The sequence below is a fragment of the Sinohyriopsis cumingii genome, unplaced genomic scaffold (assembly GCF_028554795.1).
Source record: "Sinohyriopsis cumingii isolate HCF-2022 unplaced genomic scaffold, ASM2855479v2 utg002277l, whole genome shotgun sequence".
NCBI classification, from domain to species: Eukaryota; Metazoa; Mollusca; class Bivalvia; order Unionida; family Unionidae; genus Sinohyriopsis; species Sinohyriopsis cumingii.
This window is the reverse complement of record NW_028316176.1, coordinates 309,354-328,266: the sequence shown is the minus strand read 5'-3', so window position 1 is coordinate 328,266 and position 18,913 is coordinate 309,354. Positions and strand designations below refer to the sequence as shown.

General features: G+C 37.2%; 1 protein-coding gene across 1 annotated transcript; it reads right to left on the bottom strand.

Annotated features, from left to right (window-relative positions):
• Positions 1–1,269: 1,269 nt before the first annotated feature.
• On the bottom strand, positions 1,270–7,051 carry LOC149770818 (cerebellin-1-like). The gene is made up of 2 exons (XM_089949077.1): positions 6,661–7,051; positions 1,270–1,685 (listed from the first exon to the last, which is right to left on the bottom strand). The coding sequence occupies exons 1-2, from the start codon at positions 7,019–7,021 to the stop codon at positions 1,270–1,272; spliced, it is 777 nt and encodes a 258-aa protein (XP_089805203.1). The 5' UTR covers positions 7,022–7,051.
• Between the last annotated feature and the right edge of the window lie 11,862 nt (positions 7,052–18,913).

Here is an 18,913-nt window from a genome sequence, read left to right as displayed (position 1 = left end):
TTCAAACCGAGTCCGAGACTTATGTAATCGACCCCCTTACCTGCACATACAAACCACTATACCCTAAACTCTTCGTATGTACGTGTGTATGTGTGTATGGATGGAAGGATGAATGAATGGGTGGATGGATGGATGGATATGTATGTATGTATGTATGTATGTATGTATGTATGTATGTGTATGTATGTATATATGTATGTATTAGGTGTTACACGTGAAATTCAATGTTATATGTGTGACTCTGGTCATATATCATGATAAATCTACATAGCAGTAATATACGACGACACAATCCATCCATTGATCACATCCGTTGACAAAAGGTACAAAATGTGACTATTTGTTCATGAACCATGCTTTGATCATATAGGCTGAGGACATATATCATATATCCGTTGATGAACATTATATGCAGGTGTAGTGTTGTGTGTTCAGTTGTTTCAGTTTAGTGTGCGATAAATGGTAAATATATATTTCATTCAGTGCTGTTCATATGCATCTTCACTAGATCCAATTCTACCCAGCTTCATCCTCTTGCTTTGTTTGTAAAGCATCTTTGAAAGAAATGGTCATACCTGCGTATTGATATATTACAATTAATGAGGTATATATGCAGGTGGAATGGAATAAAGTAGATAAATAGATAGTGCCGTGGTAAATGTCCAGGTATAACCTTGGAATTCGATTATGCGGGCTTGAAAGGTGGTCTAGGTAACAAAACCTGTAAAAATAACATAATTACAAAAAGTTCCATGATGTGTTTGTTTATTAATGATTGAGAGAGGCACAAGTACCCGAATAAAGATCACTATTACCCAATGTGTTCTTTACTGGTATCGTCGATTGTAAACAATAAACATTGTTCGTTAATTTTGTCTTTCGCGCTTCATGTTCATGTTCTTATACCATGACATTTTGGAATATTTAGGAAGCAATGTGCAAGTAATTTGTATTTGTTAGTATTATCATGTTTCATGTTTCTACAGAGCAACATGGTACGTTTTGATCAGTGATGTTTGGTCTGAATCCACCCTAATAAGACTCATTATTTTGTTATTATTTTCCATTGAACCATCACAATCATAATTAGAGACTTAAACTAAAAACTCGTCTTCATGGAATTTACTTACTGCCTCACATGAATTTGATTATTTTCAATTCATTCGGAATTGTGTGTTTTTATTCTTTTAAGATAAGTCTCCATAAAAACACTCGAGACGGTTTCATGGTATGCTAAACGAATTTATTCAGGTTGTCTTCATCATTTAGCTAGTAAAGCAGCACTCCAGCGAAGGTACAATATCGATCATTTGCCAAAGAAAATAAAGTACCCGATTCCAAATGGAACGCCTCTATCCAAACAGACTGACCCTTCTTTAGACGAATAATGGCCGCGTTCGTGCCCTGATGCTCGTGCAGCCCAACCGCAGGGTCTGCAATAGCGTCAACCAGGCCTACACCATCGACTACTAACTTTGCCACGAGTTGGTTCTGGTTAATACGCACAATACTGAAGGTAAACAGGTAGGTGCCTTCAACGGGGACGGTAAAGATACCGGTATAAATATTATACGCATTTCCATCATTTAGTAATGTTCCAGAAAACCTGATAACCATTCCAGTGGCGAGGTCGGTGAGAGGATGGTCCAGATAAGCCGTAAACGCAACATGATCTGCCACTATTCCTGCAAAGATAGCACGTATATTATGAAATGGTCAATATCGTTATTTTATACTAGATCCACGCAACCGTTTACGTTATAGTATTCAAATTGAAACTGAAAGCTGCAAATAATATCGATTTGAAGAAAGAACTAGGAATAGTGACAGGTTACTTACTTGAGTTGATGGCAATTTTACTGAAAATTTTGCAATAACATAAAAATCTCTTATCATAGATAAAATAATTAAACTACTACCTCCTCTGTTGTTTGCATAATTAATAGGTCAAAAAAGAGCAAAATCATGCACATGGCCATCGATACTGTAAACATATTGGTATTTGCAGTTCAGTGACATTTCAAAGTCACTTTCAACACCTTTGTTGATCACTTGATTAGAAAAGGAAAACAGACAAATGAAGACTGCTCCGATGGCCTAGTGGTTATAGCGTCCGCCTCGGATGCGGAACGTTGTGGGTTCGATCCCCGACCGAGTCATACCAAAGACTTACAAAAATGGTACTAACAGCTGCCTCGCTTGGCCTCAGCATTAAGAGGTTAGTGTTAGGACTGGTCGGCCTTGTGTCAGGATAATGTGACTGGGTGGGACATCATGCTACATGTCTGCGGCATGATGCCACAGTGCTAGATATCACTACAAACTGTCACACTGCAGACATCGTAGCGATATGACTGAAAAATTGTTAAAGCTACGTTAAAAATCCAAATCACACACACACACACACACAAATGAAGTGCGCTGACTTTCATGCTTTATAGAGAATTATTATTGAACCTTTCTTGCTGAAACTTTCGAACTGCTAAAGCGACAGAAACATCAACCAAATCAGTAATAGCCTACCATCGCCTTATTTGTGGGCATTCTGTTATATTGGACTCAATACCTCAGTTCCCAAGAGCCTCGATCGAGGAGGATGCAAGCGCTGAAAACACTGGTTTCTTTTGCTACTGCGTATTTTAATTACTTATGTCCTCTTATGTAACATTTTAATCTGTCAAAGGTGTTTAAATCCAGCTGTGTCACTTTTTATTATGTGCATTCGAAAATCATCTATCTAATTTCAGTTGTCTGTTTGTCACATCTGTTTGTAAGAAAGCAGGTTCTGAATTAATAAATGGGTAATATGTTTTGAATTCGTCGTAGGATAAAGCCCCTTCAATATCTAGTTAACCCATGTCGGCCGTTGACATTCGTGTTTGTATTTTCATATTATATATTTACAGCAAACCCCAACATTATATGATTATCACTTACAAGTACACTTTGGCAGAACTGCTAAAGCAACAGAAACATCAACCAAATCAGTAATAGCCGAACATCGCCTTATTTGTTCCCATTCTATTTTATTGAACCCAATACCTCAGTTCCCAATTTCCAAGTGTTTCTTATTTTATAATTTATCAAGAAAACCTTGACAACACCATGGCATCAACATATGATCCACGAATTAGCAATATAACGACTTATTTAAAATGGACAATGGAAAAATTAGCGGAGAAACAGATGAAAAATGGATTACACGCACTCTTTCTTGAAAATTGTCTGGAAGACAATCTTGTGCCAAAGAGATTGCGTTTAAAACTAAAATTTCATGTTGGCAATGATACACCATCAAAGAAGTTTCAAGAATATATTGACTTCCTATTGGAAAAAGTATTGTTGGAAATATGTGATAGACTAAACGAAGAACATCAGAGGAGAATGATTAAAACGGGCAAAAAACTAGAAAAGCATAGAGATGAACTAAAAGCTTTGCTAAAACGAAATGCTGACATTTGTCATGAAGAACTTTAAAAAAAAATGAACCTAAAAAAGACGAACTATTATGAAGTCAACATAAAAAGTTACAGAATTTACAGAGAGAAAAACAATTTTCCTGGACAAAGAAACATCAACATTGAAAATTACTAAATTTTTTTGTATTATAATAAATCTCCTATTCTTTCTGATGTTTGTGTTGTTTTTGACAGATCCTTGAGGTTTTCCATTAGTCTTTGTATTGTTGCTATAACCGTTATATATAATTAGATACTGAAGGGGCTTTCTCCTACAATAACCAAAGCGCATGATAATATTAATTTAGCAGAAGCATTTTTCTCATAATCATGTACATCTTCACAATATGAAAATAGTTTTCATCTACAAAATAAGCCCTTTTTCAATAAAAAAAGAATCAACATTTACACCTTCTAGTTGACGAGATATTTTTTCTCGATTTTTAGATTGAAGCATCTAAACAAGAAATTTTAAATAGCAGTCCTAAAAGAAAACATTTTACAAACATATCTAAAGAAGAACTAAATTCTTTACGTACCTTATCACAAGACGAAAGTATTATTATTAAAAAAGCTGATAAGTCTAGTACCATATTAATAATGAATAAGGGGGATTATATTAAAGCAGTAGAAAGACAATTCAATGATGACGAATATTACACAAAACTTTCCTATAATCCTTCTGAATAAATTAAAGAAAAAATAAGTAAATGTATTAATCAAATCTCTGTACACAATTTTTCCATATATGATGAACTAGATATCTTCTCAAATAAAATACGCACACCTCAGTCTTATATTTTATCAAAAATACATAAAACGGTTGATAAGTCACTACCATTAGCATATCCAGGTAGACCCATTATTTATGCATATAACTCAATTACAAATAACATATCGCAATATATTGATCACATTTTACAACCACTGATGAAATCAGTACCTTCATATGTCAAAGATACTTTTGATGTCATTACCAAATTGAAATATTTACCGAAACTAACTGAAAATTCAATCCTTGTTACACTTGATGTGGTTTCACTCTACACGAATATACCACACAATGATGGTATCGAAGCGTATAAATATTATCTTGACGAAAACGAATATACATATAAACTATCAAAATAACATGTTTGTGCTTTGATACAACTTGTGCTCGAAAATAACTTGGTAATACAAACTATCTCCAAAAAATGGAAACGGCAATGGTTAGTCCTATGGCACCTGCTTATGCATCTTTATTTATGGGAAAATTAGAAAATGATTTTCTAAATAAATGCCTCTTAAAACCAGATGTATGATTAAGATTTTTAGACGATATCTTTATGATCTGGAGTTATTCATTAGAAGACCTTTATTATTTTACAGACAGTTTAAACAAATTACATCCAACAATAGAATTTACCTTCAATATGTCTAAAGCTAAAGTATCATTTTTGGACGTATATGTCATGAAAAATAAAAATAATGAAATTACGACTATGGTTCATGTTAAAAACAAGAATATTTATCAATATGTTTAATAGCATTTATGCCATCCTACATCATGTAAACACGGGATACCATATGGTCAAGCAGAAAGATATAGAAGAGTTATTTCGGATGATGCTGTTTTTAAATCATCTATGACAGAGTTTGGTCAGCATTTTTTAAATAGAAATTACCCCACTGACATCATTAATACTGCTTTCCAAAAAGTATCTTCTCTTACACAGCTTGAATCTTTACAATGTAAAATCAAATGAACAAATGAAGATATCATTCCTTTTGTTATTGAATGTAATCCAAGTTTGCCTAATATAGGTAGGATTATCAACAAATATTGGGATGTATTAAACTTATCATGTAAAGCAAGTGTTAAATCGCTACAAGAAAGCAAGCCCACGCTTGCTTACAAAAAGACTGAATAGCTTAAAGATTTTCTAATTCTAAATTAGAAAAAGAAATCGTATAAAATAGGATCATCAACTAAATGTAATAGACCTACATGGTGGCTCTGTTCATTTACTAATGAAAATGCTTCTTTCAATAGTAATAATACGAAAAAACTTTTAATAGGCGTTGTGATACTAATTGTGCAAGATCAAATGTTATTTATTTGATAACATGCAAAAAAATGTTTTGTGCAATATATTGGACAAACCAGTCAACAAATATCTAAGTGTATGAACCAATATAGATCAGATATAAAAATTATATCGATCAATCATTTTCATCTCATGTTGCCGCACATTTTAACACAATTTCCCATACCTTGCAAGATTTCTCCCTCCAACCTATTGTTAAAGCTGATTCTGAGATGGAACTTTTGCTAAAGGAAACATTTTGGATTCACCGTCATAATACGGTATACCCAAAAGGTCTAAATTCAAAAACACTATAACACTATAATGACATTTATTAATCCTGTTTATTTTATTTTTTTATTTATTTTTTTATTATTTTTTTTTGTTGTTGTTTTTTTTATTATGTCCCATGTTTACAATTAGTTAAGAATATTTTTATATTATTCTACTTTGCAGAATAACTTTATTGGTAAAAGTATAAACTAATACCATAAAAATAAGTTTACTAATTCTTTAAAAACGAAAGTGCATTTTTAAATTAATTCTCAATATAATATGATTAATTATTTATAAAAGACTTGATAGCAAGTACTATGCACGCCATAATCTTTTATTATATAAACTGAGTTCTGATCAAATATTTAACATTTGTCAAGAATATGTCAAGATATAATACTTTAATCTTTAATACGTATGCATTATGCATAATAAAAATATTGATAAAACTTTATCTCTATTTAGTCCCCTGGGAAAATATACTTTACTTATGATAATAAGGTAAGAAAATGTTATCATATTCCGCGCCATTTACCAGGTTTTCCAATATAAAAGTACTAGTGAAGTTTGAAATCGGAAATTATGCTCAGACTATATGAATTAAATCCTCTATTCAATGAGCTTTATCCTTGAGAAAAGAACAAAAGATATAAGAAAAAATTAAAAAAAGAGTAAAACAATGGGAAACAGGAAATAAATGGGTACAGAAAACCAGGAATATACATTTTAGTGTATCTTATGGGGCACATCCAGTTTTTTGTTGAGAATTGCACGTGTTTTCGTTTGTTCTCTCATATTTATTTCACAATGCTTATATTTTGCTGGTCAAATATAACTAGATATAGAAAGCAAATTACCCCTGCGAATGCCACGGCCTGAATTATTCACGCTTTTAAGTTTGTTTTTGTTCTCGCTAATCGTTTTGCCTGTGATGTTCTCGTAAATAAAATCAGCATTTGACTCCGTTTCTCTCCAAGCACGTGTTACAGGTCTTTTGACCTGATCTACCAACTGTTCAATTATTCTGCCCTGTTCAGCAACTTTGCTCTCTAATTCCTCCATTCGACTGACTTTTCGCTGGAGCTCTTTAACCATTTGGTAGAGATCTCGATGGTCTTCTTCTTCTTCTTGCAAAACCATTTCTCCGGCTACGGATCCTTGCTGGTACTGTTGTACCACTGTAACAATAAGTACAATAATCGCCAGTCGGTAATACATCTCTCTGTCAAAAACTGTTACTGTGCAGCTCGCGACTTAGTGAACTACCAATTATCACAGCAGATTATACGTGACCCTTATCTCCGCCTTCGCTGATCTCACGCCAGTCACGGAGTCAAGATAGGGTTTTCGCAGTGTGAAATTATGTCACCCCAGTACAAGTTAATAAGATAGCATAATGGCAATACAAGTTTTGAATTTTGGAGACTGGAATTCTTAACATCATATATGTATTTTAGCACAACATGGAAAAGTGAATTTGATTAAAAGTTAATATTGTACATATCTTCCCTAAATAAATAATGTAGAGGTAATCGACAACAACACACACACACACATACACACACACACACACACTTATCTTTTCAGCATGTTGTTTATGTTTTCTAATTTCATGGTGTTTATTTTTAGTAATCATGTCATTATATCTGTTTTTTATGTTACAGATATTGTCTAATGTTGTAAAGCGCTTAGAGCTTCTAAAGGTTAGGCGCTATACAAAGTCCTCAATAGTATCATATGTATATATATATATATATATATATATATATATATATATATATATATATATATATATATATATATATATTTCGACTTTCACTGACTCCTTGTCCTTGACAAAGGCTTAAATAAAACACAGAGACAAACAAGGCAAGCAATATAAACCTGAAGAAAACATCGCAGTTCCAGCACTTCACAGTACTAAAGAGCTGATAGAAGCATTAATTTAAATTGTGAAGATCATTCATTTTGTTTATAACTTCGATATATATATATATATATATATATATATATATATATATATATATATATATATATATACATGTGTGTGTGTTGAGAGAAATCAAGATATCATTCGCGGCCGAGAAGCTGCTTTAATCTGTTCACAATTTGTGAAACAAGGTCACAACGTTATAAAATAAAGCATTCAGTTTGAATGTAAACGATTACACTAGATACATACTACAAGCGTTTTACGAGGTTAGCAGCATGAACGTAAAATTCACTGATAGTAACAGTGAATGTGTAGTGATGACCAAATAGAATTATAAAATCCTATATTCGGTCAGTAATCCAAATCAAACCTCAGATACCGCTGTCCATTCTTTACAATATCTACTGCTACCAGCCTATATTATCTGTAAGACTCTTGCAGGAAGGCTTTTACTTCGTTTTCCTAAGAAATCGTCAAAGGTAACTCAAATCAGAGAAATGTTCAAGCCATGAAATAAAAAATCTAGCACTGTAATTCTTTACTTACTAACCAATGTCGCCTACAGATAATTCAAATTAATTTCAATACAAATCAAGAACTTTGTGGTCAAACAGTTTAAGCGGGTACATGCATTGTTTACCAACAGAGTGTAGAAAAAGAACTATTTTGCAACTTTCATTGGTCTAGCATTATTCTATCCGATTCTGTAGGTTCTTGAAATCAACATGTGTACCCACTTTTTCTCTAAAAGGAAGATAAAAAGAAATATGTATCATAAAAAATACATAAGGGTCGACAAATATACCTTGTTTACTTACTTTTTTATATTCCTTTTATAGTATACTAGTTATTGGATCCTTTGTGATATTGCTACAGGAGCGTCACTAATTTATCTGCAAAGGCACTGGTATCATAAGAAGAAAATTAGACTTTCTTTAGTTGTTTACAAATGGCATATTGCCAATAACATAATATAATACTGATATGCCAAACTGAGTTCATTCAGTATTAATGGAACCTAGATTGATATTGAAAGATGTACTGTATTTAACGGAGGGAAAACTATCTATCACCTCGGTCTATACTATGATTTTCTCATCTGTAAAGAGCATCAGGTCTGCCCTCGGAAACTTCTCTTACAGGGCGATGACTAATTTATACTCCACTATAATGTTCTCAATTAATATTGATACAACTTAATTATTACTGTGACCATTTGATTACACTTTCCACTCAAATATGTCGTCGAAGCCCTATAGTTATGATGTCAGTTTTGGTATCCATTCCATCTACACACGTTTTGCTTTCCACATGAAGCCTTTTCTGGGAGTTGTATTTTAGCAACATTTGGTGTACAACGTTATACTGATTAGGCCTCACACGGTCTGGTTACCGGACTGGTGTCATCATTTAAAATAGTTAAGAGACCTGATTGAATGTCCCTTAAGTTTTCGTTTTGTACTAATGGTACTCACTCTCTGAAAACGAGGCTTAACACGATGTTGTTTCAGAAATAGGCAAAACACTGGAATTAGCAAAGAACTGTAACTAAACGCGTTGTAGTAATACACTATGAACTTTCTCAACTACATATAGACTGATTGTTAGTATATACATAGTATATACATAGTTCTTTAAGCATGTACTATATTTATTATGCCATCGCTGTCAGTCGCAGCAGTAATTAATGGTGATACCTTAGGGCAAATGAGGGCATGCAAAGGAAAACAGGGGGTTCTACTATATGCCACATTATGGGAATTTAACATGGTGGGACTATCTGAGACACTAGATAGGAACTGAACGTGGATATTAATGTATAAGAACAAAGGGAATTGGATTGGGGTGACGTCACGGTACTGGACAATGGATAAACAATGGCAACAATGTTGCAAGTGGCTGACCGTAATCGAGCGGAGTAGTTAGGAACAGTGTTGCAGGTGGCTGACCTGAATACGCGCTACTCTAGGTAGGGACAAACACAATATATACATAGACATAGAGACATATGTAGAGACATAGATCTATCACACAAACATAGATTTAATTATGAGACATACATCTATCAAACAAACAACTATACAATCGACTAAAATATTTTAGGGACGAGATAATAGATATCTTGTCGAGACATATGAGTGGTTCTGAACAGGACCTTTGGCTTTCTTCTTCTTCTTCTTCTTCTTCTTCTTCTTCTTCTCTTTTCTTCTTCTCCACCACATCATCATCGCGTTTCTTCTTTTCATTTTCGTCCTCCTTTCTCTCCTTAACCATCCAATCTTGTACCCTTTACGTTTCGCCCTTGTCTTCCTTTTCCTCTTGTACCTATTTAATCATATATGTTAACATGTCTTTAGCTTTCTTAAATTTTTCAGAAGGGGAACTGCTTGGTATCCACAGCGCAGTCTACAAAACAATCTCTTTCTGGCTCATGTTGCTGTTGTTGTTGTTGCTGCTGCTGCTGCTCACCCTACTGTTTCAGAGCAAAGCAGGAGACTAAATGTTGTTATTGTTCCTATCCATCTGGACATGTCCTATTCGACTTTGTCTTTGTTGTCAGGTGGTCCTTCTTCCAAGATATCCTTGGATTCAATTTCCAAAAGAGACACCACCATTTAAAGAAAAATGTGTATTTCATAGCTACTAATAGTCTAGAATTACTTCTTTTAAACTGTTGACTTCTAGAGTATTGTAGAATTTGGCATGCAAGATGACGTTCACCGTCTCGGATAGAGCTGTAGCAAACTGAAGTTCCACACGCAGTTGATAGAGAGAAGTCAAAGAGCATGTATAATGATAAAAATTGAAAACAAACGACAGACACAGTTTTTTCAAAACACAACAGTTTTATTCAAATAACTAACAACAAAAAATTAACAATTATTCAAACAAACAAACAAATAACAAACTATTCTTGACAAGGTTGACAACGTTGTATAGTTAAGCTCGACTTCCTCTGATGGAAGTCATTGGGCCATTGATGTACACTAGGTTTCCTAGCTAAAGACAAAATATAACCATAATGGTACAAAATCAACGATCTACTTTGTCATCGTTTCTAGAAGAGTGGCGATCAAAATAAGTCATAAATGTTCTAAAGAATATCCAAGACTGCGGTGATGAAGCAAATACACAATATTGTCCACACACCATGGAATCTGTGCCTTTTAATTTCACATTATTGAATCGTGTCGTCTGGTCATTTCTTCTCATAAAGACGATGATATCGTCTTCCAAAGGTGGCAATCCATACGAATCAAAATACTCCACACAAACATCACGGGGAAAGTAGACGGCTACCCAGTGGGTTCCTGGGAGAAGACTGTCGTCCGTGTTGATGACATAAGCTTGATAGTCTTCATGCTTGCAGTTTATCTTTAGCACACACCACTGGATTCCAAGAAGCAGTGTACGAACTGTTATTCAAAAGGTAATAAAATTCCCAGGTATCCATTTTTTGTGGGTTTTTTTTCTTCTTGATTTCTTTGTCTTTACTGATAATGATAAGTCATCAATTCAAATGCAAATGTCTGACAAGTAACCGTTTGCTCCCTTCGTCTCCGCACTCTGGACCAAGAGAGCTTTGATGTGATGCATCTCTAGAGCCATCAATGGAAGAGAGGAATGATCACGCAAGTCCTTATACCACTTACGCAGAACTGTTTCATCCGAGATGAGACTCCAAGCTTCATCTAGATACTCGTCCAATTTTTCTTCTTGACTCATCATCAGACATATATCGTGTTGCATTTGACTAGTATAATCTTTTTGACATCCATAGCAATCTTTCTTGATCAATTTCGTACTTTTCCTGCCAGGTGTTTGGCAAAACAGGAAACTAAATGTTATTCTTGTTTTGGCCATCTGGTCTTCATCACTATATCCTCTTCGTCTTTGTCTTGGAAATCTACTTCCAAGGTATCCTCCCATTCCTTTTCCATAGGTTCTCCGCTATTCAAAGAGAGACTACAGGCTTTCGTAGTTTTTTCAATAGTCTAGAATGACATTTCTCAAAAGTTTGATTTCTATAGTATTGTCAAATTCGGTATACAAGATGACGTTCACCGATTCGGTTAGAGGTGTAGCAACTGAAGTTACACTCGAATCTGGCCGGATTTTTTAGGGTGGAAATGTCCATGATAGCTGCCTTGGCTTAGAGTGAAATCAAAGACCCACAAAGCGTAGCCTCCTGCATAATCGCGGTACGAAATGCCGTGACTAGTGTTGGTCCATAACTGTCCCGTGGCTTCAGATAGGGACAAGTACGATCTCAAGTAATTCTTCTCGGCAAACTTAGGTTTAAAGGGTCTGGTACACAAGGTCTTGCTATTGCGACTGACCTCAATCTTAAACACCCTGTAGAGCTTAAGCTGGAAAGGTTTGGCAATGGTGAGGGCTCCTTTGCTGACGATACCAACGATTAAATGTTTTGGTATCTGTCCTTGGAACAGATGATCTTCAGTGTTTGATGGAGTTCAGCGGCAGCGGTGAAGGTTTTCACTTCCACGCGCCGTATCGGATACTTGATGGTCGTTCTGCTCAAAGTGTGACTGATATAGCTTCCACCTTACGTAACACTTCCACGCGTATTGGATAATAGTTTTGAACTTATTGGCACTGGCCATTAAATGAAAAATGGTACTGCTTAGATTCAATCTCAGGCGGACATCCACACTGTTCAGCAAATACTCCTCTAGCAACCACACGTCCAAATGCAAACAATCCATCAGTTCTAATCTAATCTCTCTTTCGAAGATCGTTAAAGACCACATTATGAGGATTGTCAGATATTGTCACGAATTTATCGTTAAACGTATCCTCACCTGCTGTATCATGTTTCCATACTACGCATGCATACATATGCGTTTTCTTGGTATCGTTTACGTACGTCAACCCTCGGTAAGGGTAAGTATCCATGCTGCTGCTTACTATTTTGTTATTCAAGTACAAATCCACTTCGTTGAACAACGAATGCATGAAAGTCTTCATCACTTTGACTTCAGGTATACGTAACTGCTATTTAGATCGAAGTAATCTTCGGGCTGTAGGTTTATTTCAAATTCGATGGGATCTGAGGTCGTTAAAGAGGAGATGGGATAAAATTCTACCCATTGGGATTTATGCATCATCTTCATAGTAGGTGGCACGGCAAACAGATCCGGTTCCGGCATGGAATATTCGCAAACCTCTCGGTGCATCATTTTTTTTCTCTCTGCATTCTAATAATCAAAGATGTCTAATTATCTGACGGTTCTTACTTTCTTTGCCTTTCCGGCTCTGTGTTTGTGAGGTCCACTTCACGGGTGTCTTCGTCGCCTTTTTCTACCTTTTCCTTGCTGTTACGTCAGGGAAGCATGAATGTTAGACTGGGCAGCGTCCAGTGCATTTATAAGAGTTTCTCGTCGGCCCAAAATATTTTTTCCAGTTTGAAGCAAGACATTTTTGCTTCCTCTAAAGAAAGCTTTTTGGGGATTTTGTTTGTCGATGATGACATTTTGGAAAAAATATTTTCCTTGCGTCCAAATAGCATCTCTAAAGGCATGCGATTCTCGCGTCACCATCGATTTCAAAACGGGGACCACCGAACGAAACGCAGATTTTAACATATCTTTTAAACGGTGTCCTCGCTGTAGAGCGACTCCTGGGTACACTGGATACATGACATACGAGTCGTTAGAAAATCTTTTTCGAAAATAGAGTTTCACCGTGACAGTCCCTTTCGAGAATGGAATATCTTGTCCCAGATGTCATTTTATACCAATGTTGACACCGTCGAAATACGACTTAATGACGGGTAATTCATGAGGATGTAACAATTCGCGATGAACGGATAGGTGTTTCCGCTTTCCTCGTCAGCAGTCAAGGCAGAATCCACCTTGAAAAGAATGACTCGCAGTGACGACGCTGCCGTATGTTCCACCACGTTGTACTCCACCACACGGGAGTATCATGATCATCATCATCAGTCTCATGACCTAGTGTGGTCGTTCAGGCACTGTGCTGCTGACCATCTGACCAGTTCCCGGGAGTATAAAAAGATTAAATCCAATCCTTAGTTCAATTCTACCGGGTGACGAAATAACTTTAAAAATCGACAGTTGATGATGATGCTAATGGAAGGGGAAACCTGATTATATGATAATAAGATCTTCTCTCCACCTAACATGTCCAATTAACTGTGACTGAAAGTGATGAACAACGTCAGGACATCCCTAAATTTTATCAGTAATCGACGAGCCACTTTATCTTCCTCGATCGTGACAGTTATATTCTGTTTAGTCAGGGCTATGCAAAACTGAGTGTCGAAAATACACCAAATGTTCACAGACAAATTATAGCCTGCATGAATTTTCATCTCATAGATGCTCAGGGGAGAATTAATTTGTGATGGTTTGTTGGACTGGTAAAAACCAGGATCGTTGGTATCAACGTTTTCTTGTACTTGTCTATTCCGGATCTCAACCCAAAACTTCGTTTGATTTTCGGTGAGGTGTAGGATTTGTGTGGGATGAATAATTTCGACCAAAGCCACTTACCAACGTGATCCAAATGGAATGGTTCAGGAAATTTAGCAGTGAAACAGCACAAGGTATTGTGGGGAAACACATCCTTGGAACTATCACTGGGTAACGTTAAGTAAACTTCGTTATTCATAATTCCAGAGTTCTGCTGATCGAGGGGAAACTCGAAGTCAGAGGAGTGTCTTAAAGAGGGTTGTCGTTGTGGTGGTGGTGATGGCTGTTGGGAGGGTGATTGGCGTTGGTCGCAAGACTCTCATTATTGCCGTTAGAGTATTGTAGGGACGGATTGGGTAGATGGTAACCGATGCAACTGCTCAGTAAAATGGTCCACAATTGTTTGTCTCTTTGTTGCAAACTCAAATTGGCAATGGCAGTACCGATGATACAATATACAAAAAAGATTTTTGCAGACAAATACAATTTGCGTTTTAGGGACACGTTCTCCACACCACGCCAACGTGTGTTGCTATTGTATATCTTGCACATAACTCGGAGAAACAGTGGTCATTGTTGTTGTTGAGGTTGTTTCTGAATGGCATGATGGTCACTTCCTTTTACAGTCAATGACTTGCGAAGCGTCGATCCTCGAATTATCCTTTTCAATGTACTTTGACTTCTTCGACACGATGTTTTCCAACTTTTAAGGTTCTTTGATCGAGAATGCATTCGATGTAGTAAACTTCGTCTTCTTTTTTGCTCACTCGTTGTAACTCAGGCAAGTAAAAAGTTCCTTTCAACACTTCCCCGTTTATTTCTTCCCATTTACAGACAGCAGGAAAAGGGCCACGCACACGTACAGTGACACTAAACAATTCGGTGGTCCAGCTGGGTAAGTAATCTTTGTCCAAAGTGCGTTTGATTTTGCCAATGCTCACCCAATCTCCCGTCGTCAACACTCCACCTAAGTTGGGGACAGCCGCAGTCGGGGAGTCACTTCTTCTCGGGTACATCTGATGCTCCGATGGTAATATTGGTTGTACGCTTTGACCATGAGTGGTAATACGCCGATGTACTTGAAAGCGTGTTGATGCGTAAATATTTCCACATAAGGTCTTTCGAGGTACGTTGAAAACGTTCCACGATGATTTCTTTGGTTTTTAGATTCTCGGTGATGAAAAAACGAATGTCTCGTATCTTCGATTCTTTATGGAAAGTTTAGTTCGGAAATTCTGTGCCTTTGTCGGTTTGCCATTTTGTTTCTATAAGAGCTTTAACACTCGCGTTGATGCTTGATTTCGAAGTCAATGGCACAACATACACAAATTTTGGGAAAGACGTCTATGACACAAAACAAATATATCTAACCATGATTGTAGGTGGCCAAATGATAGACATCGGCTAAACCGGCTTGCCATTGATGAACGATGCCCTTCACTCTGGTGTGACTTCTGGAAAATATTCGTCGAATGACTTTGAGTAATGTGCACGTGGCTTGTTCTCGTAACCATCGTTGCACTTGAGGTAAACGGACACTTTTCAGTCGATTTTGGTAGCACGATTCAATTTTGGAACTCCTCCATAACCCACAGAATGGGTCTGATCATAGTAAATGCTGGCTAACAAATTCTTCATTAGGACTCTCTCTTTAATAAGTCATACACTCTTCACGGATGCTACTCTGGCTTGGATGAGGTGGTGGTTCGGAAACGGCTTTAAATGTCCGATGTGCCACGGGAGTAGAAGTCGAGGGTAGTGGCTGTGGTGGGGGTGGTAATGGGATGGCTTTGGTCTTGTTGTTTTATTTCACCTCTGCTTTCCCTTCTTTCTTTTTCCCTTCTGTCAAAGGAGGAGTGGACATCATCTTGTTAACTCAAGCTTTGAGTTGTTCTCGTTGGGGAGTGGGGGATTGGGTCAACAAGGATGCTGCAATCCTTCTATGGATGGGTGGCACTGAAGGTGTTTAAAAGACGTATCGTGTGTCATTCATAGGGCTGCGTCTGCCTTGGTCACTGGGGGTCTTAAACTCTTTCTAAGTCGGTGGAGCTATTTCGTTTAAAGCTTTTTGGTGAAAGAGTTGAAAACATTGCAAAACCACTTGGCCGTATCGTTGCAATTTTACCATTTCTGACAAATCGCTGAGATCCATCAACAAATGCAAATCGTGTTGTAACTGGGACATCTCGGTCAAATGAGGATTGGGAGGTAAATGTGGGGTACGTTGTTCTTGCCAACGATGGAAGTCCATTCATCGTTTGTAAGGCACTAAAGTGAGCTTTGGTCTTTCCTTCAGATTCCAAATTACTAGTATAAGATCTTTTCAACCAAGAGGTCCCTTTCATCTTCTTTGTCTTTTTTCCATCTGGACCACTTTGTGAATCATGAGTTCCAGTGAGTCCTGACATCTTTTTGCGTTCAGGAGCACAACAAACACTGAGACGCACCGTCTGGCACGTGTCTTTTCTTCCGTAGTGGAATGCGTTGCCACTAATTGTCGGTCCATCATATCAACTTTATGGCAGACAACACTCGTCGTTGAGGGGTTCGCAACGGACAGTTCTTGCATGGATAAGTCTAGGAAACTCTGTAGCATGTCCGATCTCTGTTGGTCTTTGATTTCAGGGGCAGGTACTTTATTATCAGCTACCGCTGCAACTATAAAGGAGGCAGAGGGTGTCACCGCTGGAGAAAAAGTTCCTGGAGACACAAGTTCATATTTTGTTTTTCTTGGGACCTTTTTTGGCACATTCATTTCTGGGGCTGTGACCTGTTCTTGACACTATTGCTCTTTTTCTTCTGGATACGTGTGGGTCAGGGAGTGGCTCTTTTTTCTTGGGGACCACTGCTGGGGCATTGGGATCCCATTGTAAGAGGGAATGAATGATGACACCCGTAGAGTACCGGTACCTCCAGGTTTTAAAATGATTTGCGTTTTGGTTTGAGTGTCGATGTGGGAATGCCAGTTGGGTTAATGCTACTTTATTTCTGTCAGTTTTGATGATGGATGTTAATGATGCCTTGACGAAATTGACTTTCTGACACTGTAAGCAATCGTAAGACGTATCTAAGACTGGCTTCTAAACACGATCACGTATTTTGGGATTTTGTTTGTGACTGATGCCGTACAAGGCACGAATCATTTTGACGGGAAGATGAGACTGAAGGTACGTCATGTATACGATATGTGAGACAGACCAGAAGTGTCTCAGGAATTTATAGAATTTTGTTAAATAGACGGGGACGTGTACACGACAGGCCCTCTGTCTTGGCACCAGATATGAAACAAATGAGTACGAAATCGCAAAACATTGGGGGTAGTACGTTTTAAATCCACGAGTAAATAGGCGTGAGGGGTTTGAGTGGCATCGTTGTATGAGTCAGCCAAAGAGTTCCTAAGTGTTTGACTAACACTTGCACTCGCGATTTATCTCTAGGGCTTTTAAACAAGACCACATAATGACCATGGGCTTTATACTTTGCTGAAACAAACTTCGGGTAATGTATATGACACTGGCATAACGATGATGCCCGATGCATGTAAACCACAGTTTAGTTTCTTCTTCGTCTTCTCTTGACATGTCGTCGAAGACGACCATACGTGTATGACCCCAGTCAAACACGTATGGTCGTCTTCGACGACATGTCAAGAGAAGACGAAGAAGAAACTAAACTGTGGTTTACATGACTGGGGTCATACACGATCCCGTCGTCTTCACGAGGAATGCCTTCCACTAACACGGTGGAACCTCCTTGACTTTCTCGCAGGAGGCTGTACGCCGACTGCCACTCGTTTTAACTCAACACGATACCTTGAGGTGGACAATCGATAAAATGACTTTTATATTCGATCAAACCTTTGACAAATTCGGTTTTCCCTGAACCACTGCATCCGGCAATTAACATGTTAAAGGGATGACGAGGATACAAGGCCTCTAAACTTGAGCGATCTAATTTTTCCTTGATGATTTTGAAGTCAAGGAAGAGGTAGAATATACAGTAGAGGTAGCCTTAGTGAAGGTGATGTCACTTATGAAACGAACACAGACAAGACAAGAGATTGTATACCTTTTCAGAACACATTTATTCCAAACGTTTTAAAATTTAACACGAAAGACAAAAGGCATGAAACCCAAATGGTTAAGTAAATCAATAAAATACACATAAAAACGACCAAAGTGGAATATAAAAAAGTTAATGTACAGCATTATCTTTTGACGAAGCTGTGGTGTCGTAAGGACGCTGGGTAATGTTCTTAGAGTCTCTACACTCGGCAAAGTCACACAGCTGTCCTCCCGGAGTGACCTTCTGCGGTGTCGATGTTGATGATGATGCTGTCCTATATGGAATGGTTTCCCTCTGTGTCGGCTTCTTCTGCTGACACTGTTGCTAACAAAGGTTTAAAGGTTACCTTTTTCCTTGGAGGTTTGGTTTCATTACCACAAATCTTTGGCATATTCAGACACTTTTTCGTCCTAGTCTCAAAACCAAGTCTTTTCCAGTCACGTACACCAAGCCAGTGACGATGTAAGTCGCAAGCTATACACACATCTTCATAAACATTGTCAGTGGCTAAACGTTAACGAATCTTTTTTTCCCTTAGAGGTAGAGAAGTATTATTTGAAGGAACAACACTCATGTTTATGTGGTAGGTACTGTTCGTAAATGGTCCACAAGGAATAGGCTGGTAAACGAAATACCAGAAAGGAAGTCACTAAGACA